At 53.0% G+C, this 21262-nt stretch overlaps 2 protein-coding genes and 1 long non-coding RNA gene across 8 annotated transcripts in view; 2 read left to right on the top strand and 1 right to left on the bottom strand.

Moving 5' to 3' along the window:
* Window positions 1-3250, top strand: part of CCDC88C (coiled-coil domain containing 88C) — a 147479-nt gene extending 144229 nt beyond the window's left edge. For all 5 annotated transcript variants that reach the window (XM_019983358.2, XM_019983357.2, XM_019983359.2 and 2 more), the window contains one exon: window positions 997-3250. In XM_019983358.2, the coding sequence (XP_019838917.2) occupies window positions 997-2004 (1008 nt within the window). In that variant the 3' untranslated portion in view covers window positions 2005-3250. The remainder of the gene's footprint in view (window positions 1-996) is intronic.
* A 2972-nt stretch (window positions 3251-6222) lies between these two features.
* On the bottom strand, window positions 6223-17287 carry LOC139178241 (uncharacterized). Its single transcript, XR_011562685.1, has 2 exons — window positions 16998-17287; window positions 6223-6695 (listed from the first exon to the last, which is right to left on the bottom strand). It is a non-coding gene; the product is annotated as an uncharacterized lncRNA (long non-coding RNA).
* GPR68 (G protein-coupled receptor 68) overlaps window positions 6810-21262 on the top strand; it is a 38108-nt gene continuing 23655 nt past the window's right edge. Inside the window, exon 1 of one of the 2 annotated variants that reach the window (XM_070775554.1) lies at window positions 6810-7274. The gene's annotated coding sequence lies outside the window, so the exon portion shown is untranslated. Of the gene's footprint in view, window positions 7275-17321; window positions 17448-21262 lie in introns of those variants that run through there. The other variant, XM_070775555.1, reaches the window with a different exon arrangement.

The raw sequence follows: 21262 nt of genomic DNA, 5'->3' as shown, positions 1-21262 counted from the left end.
CAGCAGAGTGTGCCTCTGTCAAGCTGAGCATCCAAATGTTTTCAGGGGCCAGGAGTTGTCGGCAGGTGGTTCCTGAGCTGCTGACCCATCCTGCAGGCTGACTCCCCCCTGACAGGTCCCAGCCAGCTGGGGGCTGATTGCAGCAGCTCTCGGCCCTGACCTTTCCCCTGCTCCATCCCCAGCCTCGAGAGAAACCTCTAGCTGGGCTCCTCTAGGCTGTGAGGTGCTGGCAGAAGGCTGAAGTTGACCTGAACAGGCCCACCGAGCTTGTTGGCTCCGGGGGCTCCGCCTGCCCCCAGGATGGTGACAGAGAACACTGGTTCCTGGCCAGGGGAAACCCAGCCAGGTGGTGGCTGCCTGGCACGGGGGACAATCTGGAGGGCTGGGCCGCCTCTGCCTTCTCCTGGGCCTTTCTGGTTCCCTCTCCCTCCTCTGCCCCTTGTGCCTGCCTCTCCCCTTCCTAAAATCAGGAGAAGGATCTGAGAGGCAGTGAGGATGCTGTTGTGTGGTTGGTTCTGGCTTCTGCAGAGCTGGCCTTGTTTGTCTTCCTCTCTGTGGCCCACTGGAAGGCGCTTGCAGTGTGTCTGAGCCTGGTGGGCTGACAAGGTCCAGTCCTGCCCGTCAGCTTTCTGCCGCCTGGTGGAAAAGGAGACCCAGGTCAAAACGGTTGTCCTGATCCTTTCATAAAATGGATGAGCTTTGTGGGAAGTCATTTCCTTTCTGAATCTGCTTTCTTGCTTGTGAAGTTAGGGGGCGACTGAGTGGTGCCTGGGTCAGCTCCCTAATGATCCTCATTTCACATTGACCCCCACCCGACCGGGACAGTGTGTGCAGTGGGGACATTAGGCCCTCAACAGGCCAAGCAAGAAACTTCAGTCCCGGCCATGTGGGCAGCCCAGGGGAGATCCTGGGTGGGAGGAGGGATCTCCAAGTCACACACCCCCACCAAGTCACACAGCCCCTGGACTCATTCAGTTCTTCTTCTCTTCCCTGTAGGATGCTCCCAGTTGCCGGGATGACCTGCTGAGTGATTACTTCAGAAAGGCCAGTGATCTCCCATCCACTGGAGGCCAGCCAGGCCCACTGCCCAGGAAAGAAGGGGCCAAGATGCCCACCAGCTTTGTGGCCCCCACCATCAAGATGCCTGTCTGCACCTCTGAGGGAAAGCCACTGAAGCCTGGGCAGTATGTAAAGCCGAACTTCAGAGCCACTGAGGCCGAGGCCATGCCCAGTGTCCCCCAGAGGCAGGCCCAGCCATCCCAGAGCCTGTCCCTGGGCAGAGCCCGGCAGGCTGCCATGCCCCACGCTTCCCACACGCCTGCCAGCCGGAGTGCATCCCTAAACCGGGCCTTTAGCCTGGCCTCTGCTGACCTCCTCCGGGCCAGCGGGCCAGAGGCCTGCAAACAGGAGCTGGGGGGTTCTGAGGCCTCAGGGGGCAGAGACCCAGGCAGCCACAACCTGCAGAGCTCCACAGCCCCTGGCTCCCATGGCCTGGCCCGTGAGCGGACCCCGCTTGTGGGAAAGGCTGGCGGCTCCTGTCAGGGCCCCAGCCCCCGAAGCCGGCCGCTGGACCTGAGGCGCTTCTCGCTGGCTCCCCCGAAGGAGGAGAGGCCGCCCCCCCTGCAGCAGTCCGCCACATCCCCAGCCATTGCCACTGGTGGCGGCGGCAGCAGTGGCAGCAGCAGTTCGCAGCTCCAGCACTTCTCACCCTCTGCAGCCCCGGTCCCCAGGACTAAGCCCCAAGGCCCCCTGCACCCGGGGGAGTTGGCCACCATCCCCCCCGTCCGAGGGGGGCTCAGCCCCTCGGAAGGGGACGGGGTCCCGGGGCAGGGCCACAGCGAGGGCCTCCCTGCTAAGGTCCCAGGCAGGTCTCCAGACCTGGCGCCCCAGGGCAGCCGGACCCCCGAGGACTTCGGGCGTGGGAGCAGCTCCAAGAGCACGCCAGCATCCCCCGAGCCAGGTGGCGACCAGCAGACGGTGTGGTACGAGTACGGCTGCGTGTGACCTGGCTCCTGGCCCACAGCTCCTGGATCGCACCTGCTGATCACCGAAGCCTTTTCCCTGTCTGCCTGCGGCGCCAGGAAAGGGTTTGAGGAGGAGGAGAGGGTTCCTGTGCGTGTCTTCTGTTCTGTTGCTAAAAATGCTGTGCCAAGCCTTGAGAGGGTTGCGCCCCGCTGGTGTACAACCTGTCTTCTGTATCTGTAGCCTCCAGCAACCAGTATCTTTTGAACAAATCCACTTTGGTATGGGGACACTCAGAACGCAGTGACAAAGCAGACACTATTTGAGCGCGCCCCTGTAGAACACTTTTGTTTGCAACTTGCTGACCTCCACTGAAGCATGTGTGTACGAGGGCATGTACACACACACATACACACGTTCCCAGGGCTGAGCCCTGGTGGGTCTGGAAATTCTATTCCCCAAAGCCGTTTGATCCCAGGAGAAGCCCCCGCTGGCCAAACTACAAAAATCTGGAGGCCGTGGGTGGACCCCAGAGGCAGGCTTGCTGTCATGTTGTTGTTGGGGTCCTGAGCGCTTCCCTTCACCCCAGAGCTGAAGCAGCTCTCCAGGCAGGTGAGGTGGCTTCGGGCATTTGCCTTCCCCGCTGGAGCCAGCTCCTGGGCTCTGCAGGGTGGGCTCCCGGGCCATATAGCCACCTGCCTTCCCTGGCTCACTTTTCTACAAACACTGGATCTGCTGGTCCTGGCGGGAGGGGCAGGGAGAAACCCTCGCCCCAGTCCCCCCTACCCAGCAAGTGTATATAGTGTAAAGTGGGGAGGCGTGTGCAGCAGCGAGGTGCACCTCGATTTATACCGTGGCTGCAGCGCCCCGACCTCCCTGTCTCAGGTGAGATGTTGATTTATTATTTCTGAGTAAACTTCTCATGGTAGAAACCAAATTTCTTTTAATATATTACCTATGTATGTACACACCCGTGTGAAATGTATGTACTTTGAGGGGAATCTATTTATGTTCCATTGGGAGTCATTCTTTCCTATCAGGAATCTCACCTGCTGCTTCGTCTCTTTGGTCAGATTCCTGGCACGTTTTATTTCCTGTTGTTTAGTAAAGGTGCTTTTTCTGGGATGTACTAAACCTGGTGATTTTTTTTTTTTTTCCTTTAGATTTGATATACTGAGAAAGAAATGGAAAGTTAAGATCGCTTTTCAGAGTGCTTCGGGTTGTGTATTAAAAAGCCATTCGTTCTGGAACACAGGACAGGATTGTAATAAATGGACATGGACCAGTACTGAGTCCTGGTTTTCCTCACCATTCATCATGGCATCATTGACCAGGTGCTGGGAGCTCAGGGTTCCTGCCTTAGCACTGGCCACTGGAATCCACAGTTCCTTTGGCCACTAGGTCAGAAAACGTAGAGAGCAAGGTTTTTCTCTTTACAACAGCTTTTTTTTTTTTTTTCCCAGACTTGAATTTTAACTTCGTGTAAATTGAATCCTATTTCGCTATGGGATTTGTGTCTGGCAGGAGCTCAGCTTAAAATGGTCCTGTGGATGTTCCCAAAGCTACCTAACGAGAAAGTACCAGACCTGCAATTTAGACCTTTAGAGGCCTCAGATCAGATGCTTAAATCAGATGGATGGATGTGAGGGGGTGGGGGCAGGGGAGAGGGTTGGTGGAAGTCAGAAGGAAGGAAGGCATATAAATATCCATACATCAAAATCTTTCTTCCAGTAGATTTCTGTCCAGCTGCTGCCTCGGTGTCCCCTTTCCTTTTTCACCAGACTTCTTTAAGAGGATCTCCTCTCAGGACTACCCCAACGGTCCAGTGGTTAAGACTCCGAGTGTCCAATGCAGGGGGCGCAGGTTCGATCCTTCTTCAGGGAACTAAGAATCCACATGCCTCTTGTTGTGGCCAAAAAATAAAATTAGACAAAGGGTCTCCTCTTATCTCTCTGCCCATTCTTTCCCCAGCCTCTGTGATCTGTGCATCTGGCCACTCAGTGGAGCTACCTCTAGCATATGAACAGCGGCCACCTTGAGGGCTTCATGCCGTGTGGCCTTTGCAGGTTTTGACACCTGGCCAATCACTCCTTGGAATCCTCACTCTCTGTCTCCCAATTCTCCCCACTGTGGTACGGCTCTTCGGCGCTGACTTGTCAGCCCGTCATTCATTCACTTATTCCTTCCACAGAGGTTCATCGGAAGCTTCCTGTGTGCCAAGTCCTAGGCTCCGCCTTCCAGACCTCTTCCCCCTTGAACCTCTTCAGAGCTGGCCTCCTGCCCCACTTCAAGTGCTGACTGCCCCTCAGAGCCCTGGCCTGAGGCTTCCTCAACTCCTCTCCCTGGCTCCTCCAGTGACACCACGCTGTCACACGAGCACAGCCCTCTGTGATGTGGGCCTGACCCCTCGTCTCTTCACATCCCATGTTTCATGGATCACATCCTGGACCTGAGAGTGCTTGTCGACTCTGGTGTCCTCGTCTTAGCCAGCTGTTCTCATCCTAGGTCACACACACACACACACCCCTGCCCCTGGGTATTGGCAGGAGCCTGCCAACTAGTCTGCCAGCCTCAGACAGCTCAGCCCTCATAGCACCTCAGGACATTCACCCCAGATGACCTCCACGCCTGCCACACCCAGCCTTTGTGGTTTGGTTGGCCCTTGGGCTCAGCTCAAGGCGCACCCAGCCCTCTTCTCACTCCCTCCTTTGGTCCCAGACAAGTTCATACACATCCACGGCTTTCATTCCAATCTGTTTGCAGAGGTTCCATTATCTCCAGCCCCAAGCTCTTGCTGGAAACCTCCAGATCTGTTCTCAGCTGGGAAGTCCCAAGACACTGCCAACTCAAAGTGCTCAACACACGATTCCCTGTCCTTCCCCCATCTCGTCCCTCCAGACAGCCTTTGACACCCCCCTCTCCTCCCCACACCCTATCCATCACTCCATCAGTTGGCTCCACACCTCACTCACACAGCCAGCCCCTGCCGATGGTCCTCTGGATGGTACCCTGGGCCTTGTTGCTGAGGGGGGCATCCCAATCATGCTTCTGCGCTCCAGGGCCCCATCCTCTCTGCACTGGCCTGGGAGACATGTGACCCAGTGTCTGGGAAATATCAATGTGGCCACTGGATTTTCATGCCCACTGCTGCCTGGAGGGAGACTTGGGATCATCTGTGGCCCTCCCAGGTGGCACTAGTGATAAATGCAGGAGACACGAGATAAATGCCAACGCAGGAGATGCAAGAGACACAGATTTGATCCCTGGATCGGGAAGAACCCCTGGAGGAGGGCATGGCAACCCACTCCAGTACTCTTGTCTGGAGAATCCCATGGACAGAGGAGCTACAGTCCATAGGGTCACAAAGAATCGGACATGACTGAAGTGACTTAGCACACATGCACGAAGGACAAGGGGCTACTCTGTGGAATACATTAAAGTGAGAAAATGAGAAAGCATAAGGCAAACCTTGGGAAGCACCAGCCAACACTAGATATCCAGCCAAAATATTTATCAACCAGCCAGGGTGAGTGAATGTACATATACACGCACATATTTACAGATATAAAGGCCTATGACATAATTTACAAATAAACTATATATAAGATACAAACTTTTATTATAAAATCCATACAGTCAATGGATTCTCTTAGAATGCTCTCACTGAATTTTGCCAAGCCTATGTATTTATAGCCAGCCTATGCCTGCAAGAGATGAATGAGTGTAGTTCCGATGTGAATGTCAGTTGATGTTTTATGTTAGCAAGTAAGATGAAAGTGAAACAAGCCAAAGATGTGTATCAGAACTTCACTCATTGATGACATGAGCAATTGCTCAGTCAGGTAGTAGTTGCTGAATGCTGGCCAAATTTCCTCAATTTTTTTGTGCTGCTCACATTGTGATGGCTTACAGACACAGCACATTAAAAAATAAAAGAAATATAGTCTACATACTATATTCACCCAAGATACACCTCTAAATTTAATCTGCACTATTCACATTTTTCCTATCACTTTCTCAATCAAGTCTAGAGAGTCTAGACACTGCAGAAGACATAAATCAAGCCCTGATTGGTAACACATGCCAATTTCTGTGGCAGAAATACTCCGGCCATGGCCGATTTCAAGCTGCAGCCATGGTGTTACTAACCACAGAGGCAGAAGGAGACGTGCAGTGTACCCTGTAACATATTCATGCCAGATGGAAACAGGTGCAAATAACCTGAAAAGCACAGGTAACAGGAAAATAATTAAGAAGAGACACATTTTGAGTATTTATTACTATGGCTTTTAACATAAATTACTCGCAGCTTTACATAAACTCATTTTTAATGATGGCCCTGTTTAACAACTGGCTTGGAAAATTCTGGGAAATTCACTAACCTGCTCTCACAGGTCAGTACAGGTTGGCTCAGCGCACCACTGAGAGCACCGCCTTTAAGGGATGGGCTGAAAAGCGGAAGAGACAGAACAACCGAGAAGAATGGGCCAAGAAGGAGGAACATCAAAGAGCAGAGCAGCTGGTGTGCAGAGCTGACCGTCCTGGCAGAGACGCAGGTGTGCGCAGTGTTCCTCGCAGTGTTCCTCCGCACAAGGGCACACAGAGGCCACTCGGGTCAAGTCTGGAGGCTGCCTCCGGCTTCTCGTTTCTTCCATTCTCTCTTCTTGCCCTTCTCCCTGGAGCTAGGGCAGGAGTGAGCCTGGGGAGGTTGACAGCATGGGGGACCTCTCCATCTGTAAAGTGGGGCAGAGTGGACAACAAGAAGTCGGGCAGGAACCCAGGGGTGGGGAGTGGGGAAAGGGAGGGTCCTGGCAGGGACCAGAAAAGAGGTGGGGGTTGGGGCAGGGCTCAGAAATGCCCTTCCCAAACTCGGGCTTTGGGGCCCAGCCCACCGAGGTCAAGTTCACCAAGTCACACGACACACGCAGCCTGAGCTCTGGCAGAAGCAAACGGGCCACCTGCTCCCGACTGCCCCTACCCGCAAGAGACCCCAAATGAGCAGGTGGAGAAGAAGCCCCCGGGCCCCTCCGCGTTCCCCACGGGAGAGCAATGGCCCTGAGGAGCCCTCCGGGAAGCCGCACCCTGCCCTGGCCGCCGCGAGCCTCCGCCCCCTCCTCCGCCTCCAGGTGGCGGCGAGACGCGCGGGCGAGCGGGAGCCGTAGCCCGAGCGCAGCGCGGTCCACACCACGCCCCCGCCGGACCCGGGTCCCGCCGCCGCCGCGCGGCAGTCCTTTCCTCCCGCCCGCCGGCGTCGGGCCCAGCAGGGCGGGACGGACCCGCGGCCTGGCCTCCGGCACCCGGACCCGAGAGAGGTGAGTGCGCCGGGATGGCTCGGGTGGGGCTAGGACAGCGGCTGCCGCCCGGCCGAGTAGACCACCGACCTTCAGCGAGGCCGGTGCCCCACCCCCACTTCCCGCCGCCCACCTGGAAAGGAAAATGCAAAATCCAGTCTCCGACAAAGGCCTGGGGGCGGGGGTGGGGGGGTGCCGCCGGGGGCGTGGAGAGAGGAGAAAGGCCAGGAGGGAGGTCCTTATCATTCCGGGGTCCAAATTGATAGTGCTTTGGGGGTCCAGGGTCCTACCGCCCAGAGGGCGTGCCGCGAGGGTGGCGTTTGGGGTGCTGCGGGCCAGAGCGGGTTGCCCTGCCCAGGGACCCTGGAGGCTGATCTCGAAGTCTAACACTGTCCACCTCCCCTAGGGCACGGCCCGACCCTGGGTAACTGCAGCTAAGAGGGAGGGGCTCGGGAAGGGGGTCGGTTTGAGCCCTGGGAGAGGAGTCCAAGGACCCAGTCCCAGGCTGGGCGCTTTCCTGAGAGGGAGGTGAGTAGGGGCCAACTGCCATCTAGTGACGCCTGCTGGTGCCTGGCTTCAGAGGCGTCATCTCCTGAAGCTGTCTCAGATGATCTTTACATCCATTCTAGTCCAGCACATTGGCTGTCAGCTAAGTGGTAACCCCCGGTGGAGGGAGCTGGTTCCTGCCCAGACCACTCACACTCTAGCTGGGGAGACAGACTCAAATTCAAGAAGTGACTGGTGGGAGGTACACCTTGCTTCTCCTTCTTGCGCCAGATGACTAAGCTAACTAAGGGACACCTGCCCCCCAGCAATACACCCCTGGACTAATTAGAAACCGCCCCCCATCCCCACCATCAGTACTCAAAGGGCCCCTTCTGTATCCACAGCACCACGCATACCAGTCACTGGGAGAACTCCCAAGATACCTCCTAGTCCCCCCTTGCAGACTTCAGCTTAGAATACACCTCTTCCAGGAGGGCTACCCTGACTGCCTCCTCTTGATCAGATGCTTTTTGTACACTGGGCTCCCAGTGTGGCTCCTCCTGCCCATCACCCTCCAATCATAGCTGTTATCAGAGTACTGTAGTTGCTGTGTCAGTGCCAGTTTTCCCTTCTGAATCAGAGTTTCGAAAACTCAGCCATTCAAGTTCCATGTTATTATATGCGTGATGTTTTCCCTTTGAACGTTTCTTCCCCTAGTCGTAGCATGCAGGATATTTAGTTGCGGCACTAACCCTGGGCCCCCTGCACTGGGAGTGTGGTGTCTTAGCCACTGGACCACCAGGGAAGTCCCTTATGCTGTTTTCCTTTGAATAGTTTACTCTGGAGACTGGGTTACTGCAGAACCTCTATTCAGAGTAATAGAAACTTGAAACTTGCCATTTCTATTTTCAGATCTCCCCTGTGCTCCTCCACAGTTTCTTGGGCAGAGGCCATCACTTTTTTTGTTACCTTGGGTCCAAACCCTGATACCTCAGAATAACGCCTAGGTTCCCCAACTGGTCTCCAGCGGAGGACGAAGAGGGTCTAAGAACCCACATTCTAAAAAGAGGACAGCCTCCCGCCCTTCTCCACTCCTCCAGGGCCTGGCTCCCTCAGTGCCTTGGGGACAGGAGAGAGAGGGACAGGCGTCTGTGTCCCATGATGCAGCCTGCCACCCGAGGTCCCCTTGCCCTTGGTCATCTCTTCTCACCGGCCAGCCTGCGCTGGCCCTGCTGCCCCCTCAGGGGCACAAGACGAGAGTTCTTCAGAGGTGCACTGGGGCCTCCCTGCTGGCCAGATCCCTGATGTGGGAGCCTTGGCTGCAGCACCATCTCCTCCATGGCTCCTGGCTCCCACCCCACTGTTAGACAGTCCTCCTGAGAGATGTCAGCTTCTTTCCTCCTCATCCACTCAGCCACACAACCCTGCATGACGATTGGAGGGTGTTAGGCCACTCACTGTCCACTGGGCCACCTCTTGTCTCTCTCCAGGTTTCTTCTCTTCCTCTCCCAAAAGGCATCCTGAGCAGATTAGCGTGTCCCCTGCCAGAGCAGACCGAGTCCCCTGGGCTCCTCTCCCTGTGGCAGCCCCACCCTCCAGCTCTAGGAGACTTTTGGAGAATCTCACAGCCAATCACTGCTCACCTCTGATCCCAGTTCCTACTCTGCCCTCCCCAGTACTGAGTGTGCCTGTGTTAGGGGTGGGGATTAGGATGGGGAGGTTCTGAAGGAGAGTCAGATCCATCACTGAGGGACACTTAGTGCCTCTTTGTCCTCAGCTGGACCCCAGTGGTCAACTCCAGGGCAAGAGAAAGAACCCTCGACTCATGGTTCTATTATACTATTATGTCCCTGCGTTGGGACTCCAGAGTCTTAGCCACTAGACCACCACGGAAATTATACTTTACATTAAAAAAAATTTAATAGAAGTTGTATTCTACTCCCAGAAGTGGAAAAGCAGTGCCCCTGGCTACAAAAGGAAGGTAATTAAACAAATAAGAAGCAGTGGTATTAAACTTGAATTAGCACCTGTTACCTGCAGAATACACCTGAGGCTTACTCTCTAGCTTAGAAAGGGAGATTGTTGTTGCTGTTTAGTTGCTCAGTCGTGTCCGACTCTATAGACCCATGGATTGTAGTCCTCCAGACTCTGTTCTATCCATGGGATTCCCCAGGCAATGCTGGAATGGGTTGCCATGTCCTTATCCAGGGGATCTTCCTGACCAGGGATCAAACCCACATCTCCTGTATTGGCAGGCGGATTCTTCATCACTGAGCCACGTAGGAAGCATAGCAAGAATTAAAGTGGTGCTTGAGACATAATGGCACCCACCTGAGACTTTCTCCTTCGTGTAATAAAATGGATTAGGATAGAATTGGACTGGGAATAGCAATCTTTACATAGCTAAATTCCTATCATTCAGCACCTGCTGAGTGCAGGGTATCACACAGAGCCCAAAGATATGCCCCCTTTACAAGCCAGCCTTCTGCTGTAAGGCTTGTCATGTTTTATCGCAGTGGCATATTGGCTTCCACCAGGTCTGTCTGACTCATTCCTCTATCCAGGTACCCCCCACAGGGCCTGGAGCACAGGTGGTGAATGCACAGATGAATGAATAATGAATGAATATGTAGGTTGACCTCCTTGACTTTGATCCCACTGGGCTGCCTCCAGCCTTGACTTTCCTTTCTCTTCCTCCTGTCAAACTCAGCATGCTCCATCCTTCAAGGCCCTGCTGAGGGCTCTGCTTCCCCAGGAGGCAATCCTGCCTCTTAATAGTCCATCCCTGGCAGTGCCTATGCCCAGGGGAAGTTCAATTCCAGAGTCCAGTGTGTTCCCCACATGTCCAGAAGGCGAGAAGAAGGGGGTGATGCCACAGGTGCTCAATAACTACCACAGAGGCACTCCACATGGTGCCTCCTTCAAGGATGCATCTGCCTCAGCAGCTGTAAGACTTCCCCATTGCTGCTGTAACAAACTAACCACAAGCTCAGCGACTTCCAACAACACGAGCTGATTATCTTAACAATTCCAGAAGTCAGAAATGGGATTCATGGCTGAGTTCCATTGTGAAGGCTATAGGAGAAAATCCATTCCACTGCCTTTTTCACCTTCTAGAAGTGGCCTGCATTTCCCGGCTCTTGGCCAGCTCCCATCCTCAAAGCCAACAACGGCTGGTCCAGTCTCTCCCGCCCCGCACCACTCTGACATTCTCCCTGTTCTTCTTCCATCTTTCACCCTTGTGATTGCATTGGGCTCACCCAGATAGCCCAGAATAACCTCCCCGTCTCCAGATACTTAACTTTATCACGTCTGCACAGCCCCCTTCCCCATGTAAGGCAACATATTTATAGGTTCTGAGGATTAGGACGTGGGCATCCTCGAAAGAGACCCTTATTCTGGCTACTACAATAGCTGTCCCCTGGTAGGCAGAGGACACAGCAGGTTGTGGTATATTAACAATAGCTGACATTTGCTGAGCATTTAAGCTCGGCCAGGAACTGTTCAGAGCACATCACCCAATATTCTGTGAGAAAGATGCCAGTCTTATCCACCTCACTTCATGGATGAAGCCCTAAGAGGTTAAATAACTTGGCAAGAGGCTGAGCTGGGGTTTGAACCCAGGCTGTCTGGCTCCAGGGAGCATCTCCTAATTTTGAGGCTACCTTCTCTGGCACCATGATCAACCCAGGAGATGAGTCGACAGCCTGGGAGCAGCCCAGGCAAGGTCTTAAGCCCAACACTGAGGGAGAATTTTCACCAAGATTTTCTGGGTGAGACATCACATAGACTATAAATTCTTTGCCAGTTCTCTCTCATTTCAGCCCTTTCTCCCCAGCCTAACACTCACCCCCCATCAGAGGCACCTGAGCTTATCCAGGGAAGTTGAAGTACGCTCCCAAGGGTTCCTTTTAGGGGCTCCAGACAGGTAAGTCTGGAAGAGTTTGTGGAACCTGAACTGGAGAGGCACACTTAAGCCTTCTACAGGCACTGGATAAGAGGGTGTCCTAACATTTATTGAGCACCCACTAAAGGTAAGCATGGTTGTAAAAGATTTTTTCATATTAACTCATTTAATACAACAACTCTGTGAGGTACTGTTATTATCCCCATTTCACAGATGAGGAAACTGAGGCAGAGAGAGGTCATGTAAGTTTCTGAGGTCACACAGCCAGTGTGAAGAGCCAGGATTTTACCCATTCTCCATGAGCAGGAAGCTGGTCAACCCCAGCCTGCCCTGTCTCACCCCACTTCAGTCGGCCAAGTCCTCTTTTGTCCCTTCTCAGTGTAACCTGCTCCGTTTGCACCTGCGCGGCTGGGCTCCCACTTTGTAGGTCAACCAGATTTCTTGACAGCACCATTATATTTCATTCTTACACCAACCTTCATTATTAACCCCATTTTAAAGAAGAAATGAAACCTCTGGGAGGCTGAGTAACTTGCCAGAGCTCTAACAACCAGAGCACAACAGATTTAGGATTTGAACCCAAACATTCAGATGCTCCCAACTCAGCCTGAGCAAGCCCAGCCTGCAGGCCTCCTCCAGGAGTCCACAGCCTAGCTGGGAAGGTGACACGGGTTCCCCAGCTCTCCAGATGTATGTGCCAATGCTTCAACTGGACTTGAGCTCAGAGCTTCCTGCCTTCGGGTGTCCAGGTTAGTCACATACTGTCTGAGCGCCCACAGATGATCTGAGCGGGAGCAGAAGCAACAGTGTTCCATTAATCAGGCTGGTCGACTGATTAATCAACTCAGGTCCAAGCCTGCTGGCGTGTGGTTGCTGCCAGGAAAGATCATTTTCAGAAAAACCAGCCCCTTGTTGCCTGAAACCGTCCTGGGAGTTGCTGGATTCCGCAGTGACGAGTATTTCTCGAAAGGAAAGTTGCCCACCTTAAGGAGGAGCTAGGAAGCTCCCAGCAACAGGAAGCACAGGGCAAGGGAGTCTGCAAGAGGAGGCCTGGGCGGAGATGAGCTGGTGTCGGAGCCAAGTGAGGAAGTTAGGGACTCAATCCCGTCGTTTGGGGGATAAAGAGAGATTTCCTCTGAGGCTGGCCAGCTGTGCTAATTGGAAGAAGGAACTGGAAAAATGGTATTTTTTTTTTTTTTTTTTTAAGGTAAATAGTCTATACACATTCCTAAATAGGCACACATCCTTCCATTAGCATGAGCTCACCATGAGGATACATCTAGAAATGCCTACATCTGTACCAGCCAGGGTCTTGGCAGAAAGAAGAGGCCACTCTGGCGGGGTGACTGGGGAGAGGGTGACCCAGGGATGGTTTTCAAGGGATTGGGGAGGATTAAGGGTACAATGCAGGATGGTGCAGCACCCCAGGACTAGCATCTCTGGGGAGCTGTTACTGTCCCCAGACCTGTAGGAGGAAGGGGGTGAACAGCACAGGAGAGAGACTCCAACAGGAGCTGATGAGTGCAGTAAAGGGGGGGCGGCCAGTCTAAAGTGCCCCCAACTCCCCTGATCCCAGTCTCCGGCGATCCTCTGACCCCAGTGAGTGCTTCCGCTTGCCCAACCCAACAGAGAAGCCAAAGAGTGAGGGAACCCTGTGATATAATCAGTAGAGTAGGATGGAGAAGGGTGAAGAATGGATCTGCACGGGCCAATAAAAAGTCCTCCATCCACTTCCAGCCTGAGACAACCAGCTCTTCCATGCTTTCCATCAGCTGCCATTTCTAAGTCCCTGCTGCATGCTCCTTGGGCTTGACACCGGAAAACGCCAGTGCCAAGACCAAAAACCTACGAGAGACTGGAAAAGAAGACATGGACATAATCGTTACTTGTGCCAGCTATGGAGGAATTCTGACCACGTCTCTGGAGCCCAGCCCAATGTGGGAGAGGATTTCTGTGGGCAAGAAACACAGTTATTAGCACAGCATCTCAAATCCGCATTCCAAGAGCATGGGCCATAATTTACCATTCTCTAGGTCCCAAAAGGCTCTGGAAAACAACACATGCCTCGTTTTAACTAAATGGGCTCTTTGTTGTTTATATATGGCCAATGCCAAATTTTGTTTACAAATTCTGCTGACCCTGCCAAGGTCTGGACATCTTGACACCAAGAAACACAGTAAAGTCTAGCCAAAAGCCACTGACTCTGCAGGCGGTGCAATGAATCTCTTTGCTTCTCCAAACCTAGCATTTTCTCAGGGAGAGCCAGAGGTGCCCATCCCCCTATTCCACAGGACTATTCTGGATTTTTAAGTAAGCGGTATAGGTACCATGAAGGCTTCCCCTGGTGGCTCAGCGGTAAAGAATCTGCCTGCCAATGCAGGAGAGGCAGGTTTGATCCCTGGGTTGGGAAGATCCCCAGAAGAAGGCAGTGGCAACCCATTCCATTACTCTTGCCTGGGAAAACCCTATGGACAGAGGAGCCTGGCAGGCTATAGTCCATGGGGTTACAAAGAGTCAGACACCATTGAGCGACTAAATAACAACATAGGTACCATGCTGTTCTATCACACTAAAAAATGAAATGTGAGTTGAAATGGAGTTTGTTTTAATTGAAGACTGTGAAAGATTCCAGATATGTCTGGACATCTGTAAACAGAGACTGTAGGCTAGAAAAAGAGAAGCAGGGAGACGGGATCACCGAGTACTGCCATACGGCCCCACTCCAGACGCCCCCACCTGATAGATTACAGTGTGTTCCCACCCTTGGAAATGGGCAATATGGCAGCCCTTCCAGGATTCACTTTACAATAAACTTTCTACGTCGCAAGCACTGTACCCCTGAGAGTCAGAATCCTCGACCTAGCAACTGATGATGGGCTTTAAACCCCGCTTCTATCCAGGAGGGATAGGATGAGGCATAATGTAATTGCTGCAGGAAGCAGCTTCACAGCCAGGCTCAGACACCCAGAACTGAGTGGCCTTAGGCAATTCACTGAAACTTGTTTTCCTGATCTGCGAAAGGCAGAGAATAAAACCACAGTATTCAAAGGGTAAGAACCAAGAGGGTATTTGGAATGGACCATAATAACAGCTATATATAAGAGGGTATTTGGAGTAAACAACAATAACACCTAACATCTACTGAACCCTAGTATGTGCCGGGTACTGAGCTAAGGGCTTGATTTAACTCATGCAGTCACCTCAACCTCCTTTTGAAGCTGCATCCCCATTTCACACACCAGGAACCCAGCACAGAGGAGTCCAGGGATCTGTCCAAGGTCACCCTACTAATAGGTGCAGAGACAGAATTCACACTCTGGAATTCAGGCACTCTGGCTTTCCAAGCCAAACTCTTCACAACCACTTTCAGTATGGCAATCTTTCAAAAAGTTTATCTGTGCATTTTTGTGGCATGAGTAGTTAATCCAGAAGACTCCATTTGTGAAGATTTCACAAGAAGGAATTTCAAAATGAGGACCAGCAGAAGAGCCTGCTGGGCACATGCCCAACAGGAAAAGCAAAATGCCTTGCCTCTCCCTGCTCCCCTGCCCACAGTTCATTTCCTTCCAGGGGCTCACCTAGCAGCTCAGTCACGAAGTGTGGAACTTTGAGCCCCCAGAACAGTTAGCAGAAGGTGAGCCATCAGACTGCCTCTATCCCTCCTCTGCCTGCACTCCAACTGCCCGCCATCCCTAACCCCCAACCATCCATCTGACCCACCAACCACACGAGCTTCAATGGACTCCTGCAGCGACCAGTCCCAGACACTCGGTTCACAAACAGGAACAGAGTGCCCTGCTCTCAGCTAGGTACAGGGCAGGGAATGAGGGTCCTGCAGAGCGATGGCTGTGGGCCAGTGACCCCAATGGGAAGTGCAAGGGATGCTGGGAAGGGAGCCAAGTGAGCAGGGAGAGGGACTCAGCACAAATTGCCTGGGACAGCCAAGCAGACCTGATAGGGGAGGTGAATTTCCAATCTTAAAACTGGGGCAAGGGTCCAGGAGGCAGGACAGGAGGTCTTCTGAGCGGACAGGGACACAGGAGGTAAGGTGCGCAGATGTGAAAGAGCAGAAGATGCTGAGGGGCCAGCAAAGGGGTGGCTTGGGATAGGATGCAGGTGGTGATGAGGGCTCTGGACTCACCTGCCTGGGTTTGGATTTCATTGCCTCTACTTAAAAAATCAGAGACATTATTTTGTAAACAAAGGTCAGTCTAGTCAAAGCTATGGTTTTTCCAGTAGTCATGTATGGATGTGAGAGTTGGACCATAAAGAAAGCTGAGCACCGAAGAATTGATGCTTTTGAACTGTGGTGTTGGAGAAGACTCTTGAGAGTCCCTTGGACTACAAGGACATCAAACCAGTCAATCCTAAAGGAAATCAGTCCTGAATATTCATTGGAAGGACTGATGCTGAAGCTCCAATACTTTGGCCACCTGAGGTGAAGAGCTGACTCATTGGAAAAGACCCTGATGCTGGGCAAGATTGAAGGCAGGAGGAGAAGGGGACAACAGAGGATGAGATGGTTGGATGGTACCACCGACTCAATGGACATGAGTTTGAGCAAGCTCTGGGAGTTAGTGATGGACAGGGAAGCCTGGTGTGCCGCAGTCCATGGGGTCGAAAAGAGTCGGACACGACTGAGCGACTGAACTGACTGAGTGACCTTTGGCAGGTTACTTGACCTCTCTGTGCCTCATTCCCCTATGTATAAAATGGGGATGCTGCTGCTGCTGTTGCTGCTAAGTCATTTCAGTCGTGGCCAACTCTGTGCGACCCCATAGACGGCAGCCCACCAGGCTCCCCTGTCCCTGGGATTCTCCAGGCAAGAACAGTGGGTTGCCATTTCCTTCTCCAAAAATGGGGATAATAAGAGTGAATAAGAGTATCTATCTCATAGAGCAGTGAGAATCAAATGAGTTCATGCATTTAAGTACTTACAGCAGTGTTGGCACCCAGTAAGTATTAATACTCAAAAGCCCAGAGTTATGACTATTAATGGTTTTGTCTGGAAGCTTGTGGGGCAAAGGGCCCTGAAACCTCCTTGCATTCTCAACAAAACCAATAGGAGGTCCTCTGAGCTGTCCCTGGCCACCCCTCCTGCAGGCACACTCAGGCGGTCTAAGGCACCAGTGTAGGGATCCACCAGACAGCAAACGTAAGTGCAGACCACCCCCCCCCCCCACCCAACCCATCGACCCCTCTATCTGGGCCTCATTTCTGAGGTCCCTGCGCGGTGGAGAGAGGCCTTGACAGCCAGGGGACCCTGAATCTACTGGATGGCTACTGATGTCATGGTGCTGGGGACACAGAGGTGAACAGCACAGAAAGGTCGTTTCAGGGACTCTCCTTACCTAGGGATTCCTGATGTGGCTGGAGAAGGACCCTTGAGCTTTTACAGCCGGGCCAGGGTGGGTGAGCCCCCCGCTGGCCGCTCGGGAGTCTGTCCCCCGGGGCAGGATAGTAGCGAGGGCGGGAGAGAGCTGAGCCTCCAGGACGGGTCTGCGCGACCGACCGCGGTTCTTCCCGGCCGGCGCCAAGCCTGTGGTCGCAGAGAAAGGCAGGGAGCTGGGGCCAGAATGGGTGTGTCCGACGGGGGCGGGAGGAGGGGCTGGGGGAGGGAAGATAGGGGCACGCTGTGGCTCCAAATTCGAGGAAGAGGAGGAGAGTCTGGCAGGGAAGCGGGCCGCCGGCTTCCCGCGACCACCCCCATCAGCAGCCGCCGACGCAGTGTCCACCCCGCTGGCGGCGCGCCGTCTGTAAGACGGACGCGGGTGACTGCGCCCCGGCCTCTCGCAGCGCAGGTACGTGCCCCCATCCCAGGAGCCTTTCCTCTCCTCGCCACCGCGGTGGGGTCGCCGGCTCGCGTGCGGGCAGCGGCCGCCCCCCGGGTTCCCGGCATCCAGCTCCGCGCCGCCCCCCGCGCGGCCCGCGAGCGCGCGGAGAGGGTGGGGGTTAACCGGGCCCCACGTGCGCGCGGGGAGGCCAAGAGCGGGGGCCGGGCGGGTGCGTGAAGGCGGCGGGCAGGAGCGGCAGCTGCGAGGCTGCCCGGCAGGATGTCTGCCTGCGGTTGCCGCCACCCCCTGGGCTAGCTCCGTGGCCACCTGGTAATTACTGCCCTCCCCGGCCGCCTGCCCCTCCCCGCGAAAAAAAAAGTCAGACAGCTAACCCTTCTCCTTCTAGAGCTGGAAGGCACAGGTGATCCACAAAGGGTTTCCTTGCCTTGCCCCATATCTACGCGCGGTTCCTCTCCCGCGATGGGCAGCTCCATCAAGCATAGGGCGGGATTACAGGGGCCAGAATAAGTCCCCCTGCCACCGAGGAAGGGGAAAACCTGCCCGCGATTGGCCGAATAAATGCCAGGTGGGGTGGCTGGTTGGCCTGGGCCCCGGTCTGCAATGAAACCGGCCCAGTTAGTCCTGGAGCTGGAGAACCGCGCAGCGAGCGGGAAGGCTCTTTGGGGTTTAGCGGTGGACCTAGGAGAGAGCACTAACTTGGAGCCAGAGGCTGTGTGGCTTTGGAAAGGTCACTTTTTGTGGCTGGGCCTCTGTAAACTGGAGATGACTACTAGCTGCCACTTCACAGAAGGGTTGTGAGGACAAAAAAAGATACGGGAATGGTTTGAAATTCTGCAAAGCTGAGATGATATGGTTAGGGTTTGGCTTCACCCCCCACGCCCACCAACGCGCATGAGTTTCCAGAAGAAGGAAGGAGAGAAGAGAATTCCTGAGCCTAACAGAGGAAGCAGGGCTGGAGCAGTGTGGATGCTTTAGACTGTACAGATGAGAATTATCTGCCCACAAGAGCCTAGTTTCAGAACGAGACATTGTGAGTTCAAATCTGGGCTTTTCCACTTAGAGCTCTTACCTTGGACAAGTCACATACTTTTAAGCCTTTTAAGCCTCAGTAGCACCATCTGTGAAATGAGTATGAAATAGAGTATCCTTCCTAGAGCATGAGATCGTGCAGGTAAGGATCCTGCCTTGAAAGCTTTGCCGTCCTCCCTAAATGTTAGCTCTGAGTATTCTTCTTCTTCTTTTTAAGTATTTATTTATTTATTTGGCTGCATGAGGTCTTAGTTATGGCCCTTGAGGTCTTCCTTGGGGCATGCAGGTTTCTCTCTGGTTGTGGTGCGTGGACTCTAGCATGCACCGGCTCAATAGTTGCAGCGTGTGGGATCTTAATTCCCTGACCAAGAGTCAAACCCATATCCCCTGCATTGATTGGAAGGTAGATCCTTAACCACTGGACCACTAGGAAGTATTCTTGTATACTCTGAGTATTCTTGTTATTACTATTATATTGCACCCTTCTGGGTACAGCACACATTGTAGAGAAAGAAGACTCATCTAACAGCAAATAAAGAGTGGAAAACAGTTTCATCCTTCCTATCGGGCTGGTCTCAAACAAGATACCTTGGCTCTCTGAGCCTTAGTGTTGTTGTTCAGTCTCTCAGTCGTGTCTGACTCTTTGCAGCCCCATGCACTGCAGCACACCAGGCTTCCCTGTCCTTCACCATCTCCCACAGCTCACTGAAACTCATGTCCGTCGAGTTGGTGATGCCATCCAACCATCTCATCCTCTGTCATCCCCTTCTCCTTCTGCCCTAAGTCTTTCGCAGCATCGGGGTCTCTTCACCTCAGTCTTTCCCTGAGTCAGCTCTTTGCATCAGGTGGCCAGACTATTGGAGCTTCAGCTTCAGCATCAGTCCTTCCAGTGAATATTCAGGGTTGATTTCCTTTAGGATCGACTGGTTTGATCTCCTTGCTGTCCAAGGGACACTCAGGAGTCTTCTCCAGCACCACAGTTCAAAAGCATCAGTTTCTCCTCAGCCTTCTTTATGGTCCAACTCTCACATCTGTACATGACTACTGGAAAAACCACAGCTTTGACTATAGGACCTTTGTCAGCAAACTGAGCCTTAGTATCTAATGTGGAAAATGGAGATTATTACGCCCACCTCACACACTAAAAAGCCCTTTCATGATTTACAGGGGGAAAAAAAAGACATGTTCCATTTATCTTTTGTTACACCAAAAACCACTTCAAAAGATAGTGGCTTAAAATAACTCACCTGTTTTGCTCACGAATCTGCAATTTGTTCACAGCTTGGTGGGTATAGCTTATCTCTACTCCTTGCAGCATCAGCTGAGATGGCCCAGCTGGGGATAGAGGGTCTTCTTCCAAAAATCACACACTTGTATGGTAACCCAATTGATCCTGGCTGTCAGCTGGGTCTGTATCCCAGGGTCTAGATTCCTCTCAGTGGGCCTCTCTGAGCCTACTTGGGCTTTCTCACAGCATGGCATCTAGGTTTCAAGAGCTACTATCCCAAGAGACAGGAAGAGGGAGCCCCCAGTCTCTTTAGACTTGGACTCAGAAGCTGATACAGTATGGTTTCTGGATCATTTCATTGGTCACTAGTCACAGAGCCCACCTAGATTCAAGGGGAGGGGACTGACATATCTCTTCATGAGAAGAATATCACATAATTTCTAACCATCTTGAATCTACCACAACTTGAAAGTCTTTCCTTTGCTTTGTTGTTTTTTCTGAATGCCATGGTGACAAATTAATTAATCTTTGCAGAAGACATAGGCTTCTCCTAGGAGAAGACCAGCAGGGATACAACCATCCATGACTAGGGCCTTGTCCCAGAGCCCATTTGGTCAGGATCAGTTTCTCTGGATCTGATTCTGGGCTGAGGGAGCAGACATGCTGCATGGCAGCTTCTCTAGAATCTGTTTCCCTGGAACCTCTGAGGCTTCAGTCATCAGCTCTACCAACCCCATGCCCTTAAAACAAGAGGAAGAAGCCAGAGAGAGTCATTTGAATTCAGAAAACTAGATTTTAGCAGGTGGCCCTGGCTGACTGAGCATCTTTGTAGCTCTTGCTCCCTGGAGAAGTCTGTTTCTCAAGAGGGTTGCTGCCTGGGTGTTTGGAGTGATTGTTGTCAGACATTATTAGGTTATTAATTGATGGGTTGGAGCACTCTGGGGCTAAAGGCAGGAAGCTGATGGGAGAAGCAGGTGCAGGGAGGGTTGTCATGGCAACCTTGTGGCCTGTGGTTTGTGCTCTGGCCTCAGAACGGGAAGGATGGCCCAGACAGCTCAGACCTTCTCAGGCAGACCACAGATTCTCCAAAGAGAGACCAGAGTCTGTCTTTTGGGTTTATGTTGTAATGCGTTTCACACACCAACGCACACACATGCCCGGGGAGTCAAAACCAACCTTCTTCCTGCTGCCCCATCCCATATCCTGACTGCCTTCCCCAGTTTGCTAGCTCCTAACTTCAATTCTGGAGAAGGCAATGGCACCCCACTCCAGTACTCTTGCCTGGAAAATCCCATGGACGGAGGAGCCTGGAAGGCTGCAGGCCATGGGGTTGCTGAGGGTCGGACACGACTGAGCGACTTCACTTTCATTTTTCACTTTCATGCATTGGAGAAGGAAATGGCAACCCACTCTAGTGTTCTTGCCTGGAGAATCCCAAGGACGGGAGAGCCTGGTGGGCTTCTGTCTATGGGGTCACACAGAGTCGGACACGATGGAAGTGACTTAGCAGCAGCAGCAACTTCAATTTCAGCCACGCTGGCCTTCCAGGCGGACTGCAGAAAGA

Source organism: Bos indicus, chromosome 21 (assembly GCF_029378745.1).
Source record: "Bos indicus isolate NIAB-ARS_2022 breed Sahiwal x Tharparkar chromosome 21, NIAB-ARS_B.indTharparkar_mat_pri_1.0, whole genome shotgun sequence".
Lineage (NCBI taxonomy): Eukaryota > Metazoa > Chordata > Mammalia > Artiodactyla > Bovidae > Bos > Bos indicus.
This window is presented reverse-complemented; position numbering and strand designations above follow the sequence as displayed.